The sequence below is a fragment of the Tauraco erythrolophus genome, chromosome 6, assembly GCF_009769465.1.
Source record: "Tauraco erythrolophus isolate bTauEry1 chromosome 6, bTauEry1.pri, whole genome shotgun sequence".
Lineage (NCBI taxonomy): Eukaryota > Metazoa > Chordata > Aves > Musophagiformes > Musophagidae > Tauraco > Tauraco erythrolophus.
Genome location: NC_141470.1, coordinates 61,440,917 through 61,454,732, shown reverse-complemented (window position 1 = coordinate 61,454,732; position 13,816 = coordinate 61,440,917). Strand labels below are relative to the sequence as shown.

Sequence of the window (13,816 nt, the reverse complement as noted above, 5' to 3'; positions counted from 1 at the left end):
TGAAATTACCAGTACCCTACCCCACAGAACATGAGAACCTGGGTCACAAACAGACGTTTAGGTGAAGAGCCCTTTCTCCATCAGAGATCAGAAGCCACCTATGGACAAACTCATATGAATTACCCTACTGTAGGCAGGCCAGCCTTCGGGAGACACTAACACTCAATACACCCATGCTTGCACTTCTTTACTTCCTACAGGCCTGAAACCAAAGAGATGCAAAGAAATGTTTTTGACCACTCCAAGAAGTCCATGCATAAAGACAGCAAGCTTACACAGCCAGATCTTGGACAACATAATCTTTATAGTAGCCTCTAAACAAAAGTATTAGTGTTATGTTAACAGATACTAAGGTATTCAAGAATACACAACATTAAGTCAATTTAGAAAAAGTCAGGTTACAGATCCACATAGCACATGGCTGAGACATGGATTACATGCAGGCCATCAGCCTTCAAGGCTGATCCTAAGACACTGAGTGGAAAAGCCTACGATAAACCAGTGTCACTAACTAGATCCTGGAGTATCAGTGGTAGGTGTTCATGGCTTTTAGCCAGGATTTAGAAGTCCACTCCTTACTGAGAAGTTATTATGCATTACTATTGATGTTTGCAGTGCTAACAAATTCACTGCTACCCTATCATAATACGAATCTGCATGAGAAGCACATGACTGGGAAAGTAACTTAATGTGGAGTGCAAAAATAAAAGTACAGGAAAAGTAACTAGCAGGAGCGGTTCCTAATTAGAGCAAATAATGCCACAGCAAACACATTATGGTGAGGGAAGCTCTGGCACATGTCCTTGAGAAAGCCTAGATGCTCTGCCTCCTGCACTAGCACTCAACAGCTTGCTGTGAGTTCGTGTGCTGCTACGACCATGACCTCTTCAAGCATTCCTCAGTGCAGGACATAGCCCACAAGAGCTCCTCCCTGCCTGCGCACAGCTCCCATCCCATCCCTATACGCATGCACATTGGTGCATTTGCTGACTAACCTTGCTCTAAGGAAAAAAAAGTTTCCTTCCAGTTCCCTGAGCCTTCTTATTTTTTCTCTCACAGCTACAGTCAGAGACAAGAGGTCAATAAAAAAGGCCTAGTCTTCTGAAATGCTCCAAGTGTGCTGTTCCCACCAAGATCAGCAAGACTGGGGCACACTCAGCCTGTTCCAGGGCTGGGTCCAAGCAGCACGATGTAGCTGCAGCCTGCTAGTTCTCGTCATACTGGTCCTACAACTCACACAGCGCCTATCAGGCTGGCTAAGGCTGTTCCCACACGTGTTTCAGACCAAGGCTCGCTGCCAGGGTAACTCTTAACACAGCTATCATCACTCCATTACATCCACGTCATCTTGTCTCTAAACTTCTCTTAGGAAAAAAGCTTCTTCCCAGTGCCAGCACTAGTTCAGTCCTCACGGCAGCAACAGTAGTGGCAGCTGGCACTTTCAAACTGGGTCATCTCAACACGTTCAGAGAAGGCCTGTTTCACACTGCCGTAAAAAGGAGGAAAAAAACAGGTGGCAGGAGAGAACCAGGCACATGAAGAAACCGGTGACTGTCCCCCATCTCCCAGCACAGCAGCAAAAATTCCTCCAGGATAACACAGCTACCTTAGATAAGACAACCTTTTCCTGGATACTCTCCAACACATTCTCTCGTTAGTTTTTTGTTTGTGGGTTGGTTTGTTTTGTTGTGTGTTTTTTTTTAATAAAAAAACCCCACACACCCAAACACACCACAATCCACTGTACTTTGGGTGAAATCTACCCCAAACACACATCCTAATCCATTCAAACTAAATTGCTTTCCTGGCTCCAATACAAACCACTGCTGTGAAAGGGTTAAAACCTCATCTTAATTTAAATATGCAGTCAGGATCCAGAAACATCAACCTGCAGCAATAATGATGAAAGAGCTGCTCTGAGATTTCCACACAGCATTGCAACAGCAACTAGCACACCAGATGACAAACAAAGGGGAAACTGCAGCTAAGTTTGAGGCAACTCAGCCATTTCTGGGATACACCCACAGCCTTTGAAGTCTGGTATCTTCTTTTTGCTGGTTGCAATATTGCTACTATAAGCATCAAAAGTTGCCTCAGCTAAAATGAAGAACTGCATCCCTTCACCTTCATCTTTTGAGCATTTTCTGAAGCGCAGAAACTGCAGCTGCTGGGAGAAGTGGCCATGACTGTATTATTTCTACAGCTAAACTCAAGCAGAATCTTAAATTAAACACCAGTTCTCTCATTTCTGAATTCATGGAGTCGTATTCTTCAGCTACTGTATTTGCATCCAAGCTTCACAGCTGTCAGGTTCACTGCATAATATGAAATTTGGATTAGGGATAAACATAAACCCAGTTCTGCTTTTCCATTAGTCCTTTTCGTTGCCACTGGGACAGTCAACAAACTGATATTTCTAGGGAAGGAGCACATACAAACAGCAAGATCATAAGTTTGTTTGTTTGTTTTTTTTGCTATATTCACTTCAGTGACAAATGGTAAACACTTACCTTCAAGTTAGAATTATAACCCCTGAAGTCCACCTCTCAGAGATCTGGAGTCTTGGCTCTATCAGGCAGCTATTTTTTTAAGGCTAACACTTTTCCTATTACCAAAAAACCCACCTCAATAAAAAAAACCCTCAGACACAAACAAGCAGAAAACCTCAAATAAGAAAAATCATAATACATACGCTTCATCTTTCAAAACCTCCCACAGCACTTTGCCAGGCCCCCCTCCCCTCCTCAAAAAAAAAAAAAAAAAAAGAGAGTAAAGGCTCAGCTAAGGGTTCAACACTACTTTTCTCTCTGGAGGCAAAGCCTAAGCAGCTCCCACTCCCCCATCCCTGACCAAGGTGGCTGTGCTCTCACTAAGCAGCAACACAACCTTTCATGCGGCTGTATTTTAAACCAGGTCACAGGAACCGTAAGGGTTGGAGGGGAGAGGGGACCAAAAATAAAACCACAATTTCAACTGTTTCAATGATCCTGTTCACAGTGAGAAGGAGAGGAGGGACTAAAATAGCAGCTTTGCTGATGCTGTATACACACCAGACTACATCCTCTCCCCCACTGCTACTGCCTGGGGCAGGGGTGCCTGTGCACCAGGGATGGGGTGGCTGTTGGGTACCCTTGAAGCATTAATCCCTTCCATTTTAAATGCATCCTGTTAAATAGGGGTTTCTTTTTCTAAAATGGAGATTTCAGGATCAACACTTTCCCCAGTCTACTCCCTTCCATTTGTGGTTTTCCACTCACACCTACTTATTGCCAGGGCACTCTACACCCCAAAGGAAATGAGAACTGACGACGATAGTTGATGGAGTCATATGTCCACAGAATTCACAGGCCAAAATAAGTGAGCCAAGGGCGAAAGGAGATGTCCAGGCAGAAGCCCTTCTTAGAACAGTTATGGCTCAGCTACACATTGAAAACAGACACTCCGCGACACAAAGCATGATCAGACACACTCAGCAACCTGAGAAGACAAAAATTTTCCTGTCCTCTACTCCAGCAGTCATTTTAAGTTAGTAAATTCAGACAAAGGTGATTTCCAAGCTTGTTTAACATTCCCCTTTAAAAGAGAAACTGAAGAATCATCACAGCCTGTTCTACGCAAAGATTATCCCTTGAACTACAGCTGGAGACACTTTGGCCACTTAAACCTGCAATCTGCCCTCAGAAATTTTGGGATTCACCTCATCTTCACAACAGAGGATGGCTACCAAAACTCATTCTCACCCAAAGAAGACTGTTGACACACCAATGACCAGGACACACTTTAGACTTGATTGGGACATAGGCTTTTGAGATCCGGAACGTCAACTCGTAGCTTCTTAGGGCAGAGCACCACTGCTCCACACTCCCAAACCGTTACCCAGCCTGTGGCACAGTTAACTAAACCTTGCCCATTCAGACACCACAGGGTTAATATCTTTAGTAACCATGGCAACCAGCACTTCTTCCTCCATCAGAGCCTCAGCTGGCATGTTGCTGTCTTCCCAGCATCAGGTTTTGCAGCATGTTTAGGGACCACCCCCTACATTTTCCTCCAGCCACGGGGGTCAGCCAAGCACATCACAAGGATGCTGGAGCACTCACTGCTTCACCTAATTTTGGCATTCCTCTATCCCCATGTTCCTTGGGCACTTCTACCTCCTCTCCTTAGGGGGAAGGAGGCTGTCTAAATTCTCTCCAAGTGCACCAAGGCAGGCATAATGTAAAGCAGGGAGCCAGCTGCAGCCTCGAAGGAAGAGATGCCACAGGGTAAGGCAGGGAGGGACTGGTGAGCATCCAAAGCTGGCATGCCAATCAACCATCAGGTCAAACAAGCAGGTCAAAAACTGGAAGACCAGGGGACTCAGCTGCCTTCCACGATGCACTGTCCCAGGATTATTAGGGACAGCACCTGCCTCTTCACTGACACCCCAGAAATCCATTGGAGACACCCACCAAGACATCAGTGAGAAACCACAACTCTTATCTAGCGGCACACACATTCTGTCAGGAAGAGAGCAGAAAAATTACTTTCGAAACAGAGCTTATCACTAGCAAAACAATATATCTCTCTCCTCTTGTAGTTCACCTTTGAACTACAGATGCATAAAAGCAATCATCACATCCTATCCTCCCGCCTGGTTCCCACCCCTCACTGCTGGGCAGCTGCAGCATGCCAGCACTTGCTCATTTTCTAAACCAACCCAATGTCATTTTTATGGTTCCACCCATTGGCGTACTTGGCACAGAGAGAGGCACTGCTGTTTTATTAATAGCTTCATGCTGGCCCAGCTCTATCCTGTGCAGGATTTCCACAGCATCATTACAATGCATTTTTCACCATTTCTTCCCTCCTTCTCCACATGTCACTCAAGGAAAACAGATTTGTCTTCCACCTAGCTGTTCCCGCTCCTTAATGTCACCTTGCTCAAGACCTTGCTCCTCCTCCTCCTCCCTCTCTGTCTTCTTTCCTGCCCTCCATGACAGCGTCCCAGCACAGCCAGAGCAGTTGCCCTCCGTGGCACCAAGTCCTCAGAGAGCCTCTTAGGAGTCTCATTTTGAGAGCAAGCTCTTTGTAAGAGGTGCAACACCAGCCGCAGCACACGGGGTACTTTGAGCAGAGTTAGGAGAACACAGTTATTTTAAGTCCAAGCGTTCAGTCACCACACAATGACAATTCATTCTTTCTTCTTCAAAAGAGACAGGACAAACTTCTGGCTTTGGGCTAACTTTGTGAACTACTCACTAATGGTGTCAACTGCTATGCAAGCAAACCCTCAAAGGCAGAAGCCTGGCAGTAGATAGGGAAGGAACATGCTGGCAGCGTTCCACTTTGGTATTCAGATGGACAAGGCAGTAAGTGGTTTGTACCCAGGATTAATGTTTAACAAGGCACAGGATAAAAAAAAGTGATCAATGTGCCAACACATACTTCTCTACTATATCCATTTCATGGCATCCAGGCAAAAGGTTTCTTCAACGTGATTAAAACATTGCTCCAGCATACAGGGTGTATGGAATCCAAACAAGCTTTAACTAATTGTATGAGCGTGGAGCATCAGGTATGGAGATATCCACCAGTTCTTGGCTGACAGACTAAGCTTTCCAGGACTTCATTTCAGCAGCTTACAGAGGACCCTTCCACAACCTCCAGAAGTTTGGCCAGCCCTTTGCCAAACCCATCAGCATGCATTGCTCTGAGCATTGTCACAGATCTGCCCACAGTGTTTTGCAGCACAGATTCACCTTTAACAGAGGTGGCTTCCCAGAGTTTCACTGATTGCACAAAAGCGTCCTACTCACGAGAGCTACCAGTTCACTCTGAGCAGAGAGCTAACCTGTGCTGCACTAACTTCTGTCTTCACGTTGAGTCCCAGCCACAGAAACAGAGAAGAGTCCTATGACTTCTAAAGAGTTCACCACAAGAACAGACACAGGATGGATTAAAGGCTTTGGAGCACAAATGAAAGTAACTAGACACAGGTACCAACATGCTGCTGACTGGAAGGATTTGTTCACCCACACTTCAACCTGAACAGCAACATTAAGAATGGATGTGCTAGCTAGGATTTCTAGTACTTAACAGCCCAAGGGGCTACACCAACCTCCTGGAGACCACAGCTCCTTCCATTTGCCATTTCACATTGCCAACGATTCCCCCCACAAAGGATAACACACATCGCAAAAATCCATGGTTTAAAAAGGCATCAAGAAATAGAGAATCCATCACTTCTCTGGATAACTTTCAATAGCCAATCACAAAAAAAACACACCTACACACACTTAGGTATTTCATTTCAGTCCATGTGGACTTATTTTACAGCCATTTATTTGTATTATGCACGCCTCTTACTATGTCAAAGTTTCCCTTTGAGAAAATAATTGACAATAGCCCCCTTTCAGTCTCTTTTCAGTAAGCTCAACAGATGGAGTTTGCTTCATCTTCAGTTTCCAAAATGTTTCAGTAGCTCCCATCATCATCCTTTTCCCTGTTTTTCAACACTAAAGCCACTATTCTGAGGTTCGTTTTTCTGAACATTGCTGGGTGCAGAGGCAGCAAACCGTTCCAATGACTACCTCACTCCCTTTACACCCACATCATCCATTGGGTCAAGCAGGACACCAGGAAGCTTTCTCAAACCTGTCCACTGTGTCCTCAAGCCACTTCTTTCCAGACATCAGCCTTGATGCAGAAGATATGGCCAGAGCTTTCAGTACTGAGATTCACAACCCTGCAGTTGGGTCATTAAGAGCCCATTGCACTGGCATCAGTTCAAGTCAGTCTTGTAGCGTGCTTTGGGTCTTGTCCTATCGGTAGTGTTCATTTTATCTACTATCCTGTCAGTCTATGGCTCATCCTCAATTTCTCTACACAGCAATTCTATACCAACTCCCATACCACTGATGAAAATGTTGATCATCATTAGTCCTTTTACACTTCCCATTGGACCCCATTTAATTAGGATTCACTACCAACAATGCCAAGACTTGTCAGTGAACTCGAGAATATCTGAAGAGACCTCCCGTCCCCTGATGTTCTTTCTTCATAAGCCGTAAAACAGATTAGAGAACTCTGCTTGTAATACCTTTAGTAAGTGCTCTACAGTCATTGCAGAGCACTAGTGTTTTGGAAGAGGTTCCCATCTTTTCAAAGGAAGAGGGATTGAATCAGACTCTCATGCAGTAGCAAATCAATGCCTAACAGCTGGCTGAATACATTAGAGCTATAAAGTTATTTCTACCCATCAATCAATTTCTAGTCTCAAAAAGAACAAAAGCAGCTACCTTCGGCAAGATTTGCTTTTCACAGTTCATTTTTAAGTAATGCCAAGTAGAGACAGGAATAACTGATACCTTTCTGTAGTGTCAGCTCAAATTGACAAAAGACAAAGCAATGACCAACCAGCCCACTCTTACTCCGTTTTCTCATTCCCTGCACAGCTGCCCTCTCCCCATCTGCTGGAGTTCTGTCACCCCAAGGTCCTCTCAGCCACCTCTCTCAATGCTCCTTTGTTTTTTTCACTACAACTAGATGCTGAATTTCACAACTCCATCCCTCTGTATCAATTAGGCACCTGGGAGATGTTTTGTGTGTCATGTATGGCAAACACCCAAAGATCGTACGAAATATTTATTAATTTTCTTCTGCATCTTTTTTGGAAGGTGGAATAACTGATGAGCCTACACTCTTAACTAAAATTGAGTCTTTTGAGAAATTTCTTCTTGCCTTCTTCTTATATTCATATTGTTTTTCCCCCAACTTTTTTATTGGGCCAGCAACAGTCAATTGACATCTAGGTTTTATTTATCAATGTCATATTACATTTTAAATTACATCTTAAGTTTGTGACATCATCTTAACAGATATATCCTTTTTATGCTCTATAATATCCTTGCATATTACCACAAAATATTCAGTTATAGATTATTTTACTCAATTCCACATATCTCCACTCCTTTTCCTCCTCCATTCTCTCTTCCCTCTCCAAGACCTGTTTCCTATCAGGCAGGAGTTAAACATTCCAAAGTTGCGCTGAGGTTCAAAAGACTCTCAGACCTGAGGCAGCTACAGGAATCCTCCGTCACAGACAATCCATGAACAGTTGTTCCTTTTGGTGGAGGCAACAGTTTCTTGCCCTTATACTTTTTTAGATGTTTCTAGCTGTAGATAACTTAAATATATCCCTCTCCTCATCAGTCTTATTTAGTTCAGCATCCAGTAGCCAGCAGGGAGCAGACAAGACACCACGGAGAGGAGAGCAGGCAGACATGATCCTTGCAAAGCCCTTTTTATCTATAGATCACAGTACCATCATCCTTCTGTAATAAAAGGGGCAACTTGCTCAGTGGAACAAATGCCCCAGGGCAGAGCCCAGCCCTTTCATGACAGAACCAGTTTGTGCACAATCTCTGCTGCCTTAATTTGCAAATGCCACTACATCCTTACAAGTGTGTTGTGATGCATCTTAGTCCTTGGGTCTAGGGGAAAACCAGGTATCAACTTAATAGTACCACCACAAACAACTGCAGAGGAACAGGAATGCAAGATTCTTATTCCTGGTCCCAGAATCGGAAAGGAGGAAAAAAGGTACGAGCACAAAGTTAAAAATAGCTCCTTTCATCTCCCTCCCCCAAAAGCACTTGGGCTTAGTTACTGCATTCAAACGGCAGACCTTTAATCAAGAAGTCCTACTTATTCATGAGGAGAACTGTAGCTAGACAAACCTTTCAAACACTAGTTCTGCCATCTGGCAGCAGCACTGAGACATGTTCCCAGACACACATAGAGCACTGGTAATTGCCCTCACGTGGAATTCCAAGGCACTGCAATTGTTCTGGCATTTAAACCTCCATGGGCTCCAGATGTGGATTTTATTCGTGTATTTGTGGGGAAAAAAGGTACTACTAATTACCATATATTCCCCTCCCCCAAATATTTCTCATTTTGCTCTCTCCAGTTATTTCTGTCATCTTTTACTGCACCAGCAGCAAAAAAGCTGATCATATAGGACTGTGGATAAGTATCTTAAAGAATTCATACCAAGAAAGAAAGTGTGTCACACTTCTCCTGCTTTCCCTGCCTCCATGGATTTGATGCTCTGAGCAGCAGCCCAGTGGGGAACAAAGCTCTTCTAGGGGACTGCTTTGTAGGCTTTTCTTTTTTCAAATTAGCTTCAAATCATAACGGAAAGGTCACAGACATAACCTCTCTGCTGAAAGCGGCAACTTTGCATTCTTGAAGTGATACATGTAAGGGAAGGGGGGAATAAGAGTATTTGAAGAGACTTACATTTTGCTTCAGAAAGATTCTGGTTAGGTGACCAGACCAGCATGCCGAGATTATCTCTCTCCTGACTTCGCCTTGCAAGTTTGGCTTAAGAGAAAACAGATACAAAACAAGTTTCAGAGTAAGTCATTTCAGATTCAAAATGGATACAAAAGTGACTTATCACACATCTTCAGCTTTTAATCAAGACACAAAACCCATCCGCAGAGTTAAAAACCCATCTTCCCATTCAGACCTGAGGCTTTTCTTCAATGCATCACCCCCTATATAACATGACAGATACTGCACACTCACTCTTTCATGCAGTACACTAAGAAGCATACGTTAGATCTAAATTAAAAGTTAATTAATGTTTCTCTTCCAGCATACTTGATTATTTTTCTTCCAGCCATCGTTAAATGAAAAAGGGAGGATCTAGGCTAAGGCAGCAGGCTCCAAGCCCTTGACATCATGAGACCGTACTGTGCAGCTAGATTAATAGTTCAGGGTAGACACATGCATGAACCTCCCAGGTTTCACTTCTGAGTGCCTCCTCCCCTGCTCCAACAGCCCTACACGCATCCATCCCCCATACAGATAGGGATGCCCACTAAGGTGACACTGGGACCCCCAGGTCAGAATCAGGTCTTCTGCTCAACCACTGCAGGGAAATTCTTGTGCATTCACACCCACGCTGCATACACACACCCACGCTCGGAAAGCAAGTCCGTTTTTAACCAACTTAACACCTGGTCGGCACGAGAGCTCTGAAAGTCTCAAGTGAAGAAAGAATGACAGCTGCACGTAGTTTGAAAGAGCAACCTCAAGCTAAGGTACATTTCTGCAGCAAGTTCTTGTGAATCTGCTGTTGTTCAGTCACAAGCGGTCAAAAGAGGAGGAGGATGAGAAAAGAAAGAAACTTGCTCCGTTGAGTCAGCGTGCACACAGCCAGTTCAACTACCCACCCTGGCCGAGGGAAACTTGTAGGTCTTGTTATGAAAGGGCACCTACGGTGCTGCTGCCACTACAAAATGTCACATAACGCTGAAGTTTTATGCGATATTTCAACACAATGCTATGTCCTCTGTGCTGTGCAATTAGACGTATAACCACTACTTCATGATGCATTAAACAAATAGGTCAGAAAAGATCTTGTAACATGACAGATGCACTGCCAGCACGCTGTCTCATGGCACAGGGTATGAATTCAGAACACTGCTGCTGCAGCAGAGACGTCAGCAGATACAGAAGCCTGCCAGCACCCAGCTCCCGCTCACCTGAACACATCAAAGTTTAGTAAGTATAATGCTATGAAGGCCCATGGTTTGACTGGTTTTAACCTGAAATCTGCTCAGTTACAAAAAGTCAGGTTTTAGATGACAAAAATATTTTAGCCTTAAATTTAAAGCACAAATAGCATATATTGAAAATAACCAGTTGCCAGCAACATATTCACATTGAATTAACATTTGTTACTTAACTGCCCAAACTTTAGTTTACCTTATTTCTCATTCCTTGCCACAATAAAACAAAGTTTATTTTCATCACTAATTTCTCAGTTTTCATGACAAACACCATGATTATCTCTCACACAGTTTTGGGGTTTTTTTAAAGAAGGTTAGCAACTGCACACAAGATATTTTGTGCACGGTGTATGTTCATTACTTCCTATACTAGGCAGAAAAACAGGAGTGAGAAAAGACAACAGCCTCTAGCGGTAAGAGACAGGGGTGGAGTCCAGATCTATACATAGAATACAAAAGGTGTCTGAATTTAGAATTACAATGAGTAAAAAAGAGTCTTGAACTGTTGGGGATCAAATTTTACTTCCTCCCTCGTTTCAAGCCTAGGTCAGGAACGCAAAGAAGAAGGCAACCTTAAGCCTCCCTTCTATGAACATTTGCTCCTCGCTCTCAACACCAGTTTGTCCCAAACTACTTAAGAGTAGCACAGAGTTCAAAACATGGAAAGAAAGAGTCTCTCTCCTCACTTTGCATTACACTGAAAAGTATGCTCTCATCTCAAAAATACTCAAAAGACAGAAATCATCACTCAGGTCTCCAGGAAGTCAAACACTTTCCACTCAAATCCCAGTGCACCTCCCCACCCACAGCAAACCACTGCAGTTCAGGAGCCTGATGCCCAAATTCTGCTGACCAGGCAAATTGTCAGCCTGGATTTACCACAGTCTCTCACTCACTTAACTGGCAAAAACCACCTAATTCAGGAAAAAGGACAAGTTTTCTTCTAGTTTAGCAGGCTGAACATCCTCCCCGACACACAGAATCATAGCATGGTTTGGGTTGGAAGATCTCAAAGATCATCTAGTTCCAACCCCCCCTGCCATAAGCAGGGAAATCCTCCACTACACCAGGTTGCCCAAAGCCTCATCCAACCTGGTCTTGAACACTTTCAGGGATGGGGCATCTACAACTTCTCTGGGCAACCTGTTCCAGTGCCTCACCACCCTCTGAGTGAAAAATTTCTTCCTTATATCTAATCGAAATCTCCCCTCTTTCAGTTTAAAGCCATTGTCCCTTGTCCTATCACTACATGCCCTTGTCAAAAGTCCCTCTCCAGCTTTCCTGTAGGCCCCCTTTAGGCACTGGAAGGCTGCAATAAGATCACCCCGGAGTCTTTTCTTCTCCAGGCTCAACAGCCCCAACTCTCTCAGCCTGTCTTCATAGGAGAGGTGTTCCAGCCCTTGGACCACCTTCATGGCCTCCTCTGGACCCGCTCCAGCAGCTCCATGTCATCAGGCGCACGTCCCAGCTGGGCTGTCCCTTTCAGCAGTGCTGCTAGCTCAGCTCACCCACAGTTTCATCTCCCTTGGTTAAAACTCTGAGTTACACTTCAGGGCAAAGGCAGTGCCTCAGGTTAGGAGCTACCTACCTTCCAGCCCACATCCCCTCTCTACGAGCTGAGGTAAACCACTCCCTAGGCCGCACACCCAGAACAAGAACCCCCTGCAGATGCTGGGCTTCACACAATCCTCTGCCTAATTCTCACAGCCCACCTTCTTTCTTCCCCTCTGCCTCCCTCCAGCCTCTCAGTAGCAAAAACCAGCCAAGTTACACAGTACTTGTAAATCAGTATGAAGCATCACCTCTGGTATTCCTGAAACATCTCTCCTGCCCTGCCTCTCCACCCAAGCCCATGCCCATCCACCCTCAGCCTTTGTTCCTCAGCAGAGGTAAAGGCCAGTGCAAGCCACACTAAGTAAAAATTCATGCTTCTCTGCAGAGGACAGAAGAACCTACAAAGGTCAACACACACAGAAGGGTGGGGTGGGGGTCCCCAAATATTCACGGAGGCGGAGACCCCCCTCCCCCTAATATCACAGGTGTCTTAGCTTGCCACCCAGCTCCTTCACCTTCCAGCACCACAAACTCCCCATCACTCCTGCTCAGGCCCACAGTCCCCACATTTACCGTCCCCCACATGCAAGGCAGACACGACAGGCACTCTTCCATGTCCAGTGCTGACCCCATCATAAATACACATAGCAAAGAAGAGCTTAAGACTTTGCTCAGAACATGGAAGCATGTTGAAATGGTTATTTCATAGCACCAGTCATGAGAGGAGAAGACGGGGCTTACAGCAGAGTGGATAATGCATCTCTCTCCAAGCACAGCCACCAGGCTCACAAATATGGGGAATTCCTTCCCCCATCCCCTGCTTCTGGACAAAGGATACCAGAGTGAATTCAAACACTCTACACTTCAGTGTCAAAGCTAAAAAGCTAATTCAATTTAATCCATTATATTTTTCATATAAAAATAGCCACATAAGGAGGGCAAGGGTTACTCTTTTTTAGGGGAACAGATCAATTTAGGATCAATGGGGTTTGCTTGTTTAAGCAACTGCAGTTAAACCAGTGCAACCTGTGTTTAGAGAAGCTGTATATCGGCAGACAAGATCATCTGACATTTCAGTTAATCCTGCACTTTCATCTAGGCTACCCACCAGGCATTTGTAAAGTCTCTGCCATGGCCATTAGCTCCATATCACAGCTGTTGTGGGAGCAAACACTTTGTAACCACTTTCCCACTGCTGGCTCTCCCATTTGTCCCAAGTCTGGGAAGAATCATGGATGCTTCCTCCAACCCCAAGAGACGAACCTCTACTACAAGCAGGACCCCTAAACTTGTTCCACTGCCAGAATTCACAGGGGATGCAAGCTCCCATTGCCTTTACCCAAGAAGAAACATACAGCCCCAAACAGGCACAGTATTGCATTGGTTTTTACACAGCAGTTCCCATCCCTCTCTTCCCTTGTCCCCTAAATGCACCCCTACCCCACGGATCATATGCTGAAACACAGGAGGGAACTGATCCAAGTTAAAACCCACTCTGTAAAGAAAAGGTTACTTTTAAAGTTGGTCCCATTTATAGACCTAGTTCACCGCACAAGCACAAACAGTTCAGCTGGAACAAGGGATAGCCAACGATATCCTAAAAAGTTATGGGGGCTTCCCCCCCGTCCCACCCCGGAGCTGTGAGGGCACATCTCACCACCAGCATGCAGCTGACCACACAGCATATAGCAATATAT

The 13,816-nt window shown here is 44.7% G+C and overlaps 1 protein-coding gene across 3 annotated transcripts in view; it reads right to left on the bottom strand.

The window, feature by feature from the left end:
* The window catches only part of RCOR1 (REST corepressor 1), an 85,378-nt gene that overhangs the window by 31,242 nt on the left and 40,320 nt on the right, over positions 1-13,816 (bottom strand). For all 3 annotated transcript variants that reach the window (XM_086613660.1, XM_086613662.1, XM_086613663.1), the window contains one exon: positions 9,286-9,369. In XM_086613660.1, coding sequence (XP_086469786.1) covers positions 9,286-9,369 — 84 coding nt within the window. The remainder of the gene's footprint in view (positions 1-9,285; positions 9,370-13,816) is intronic.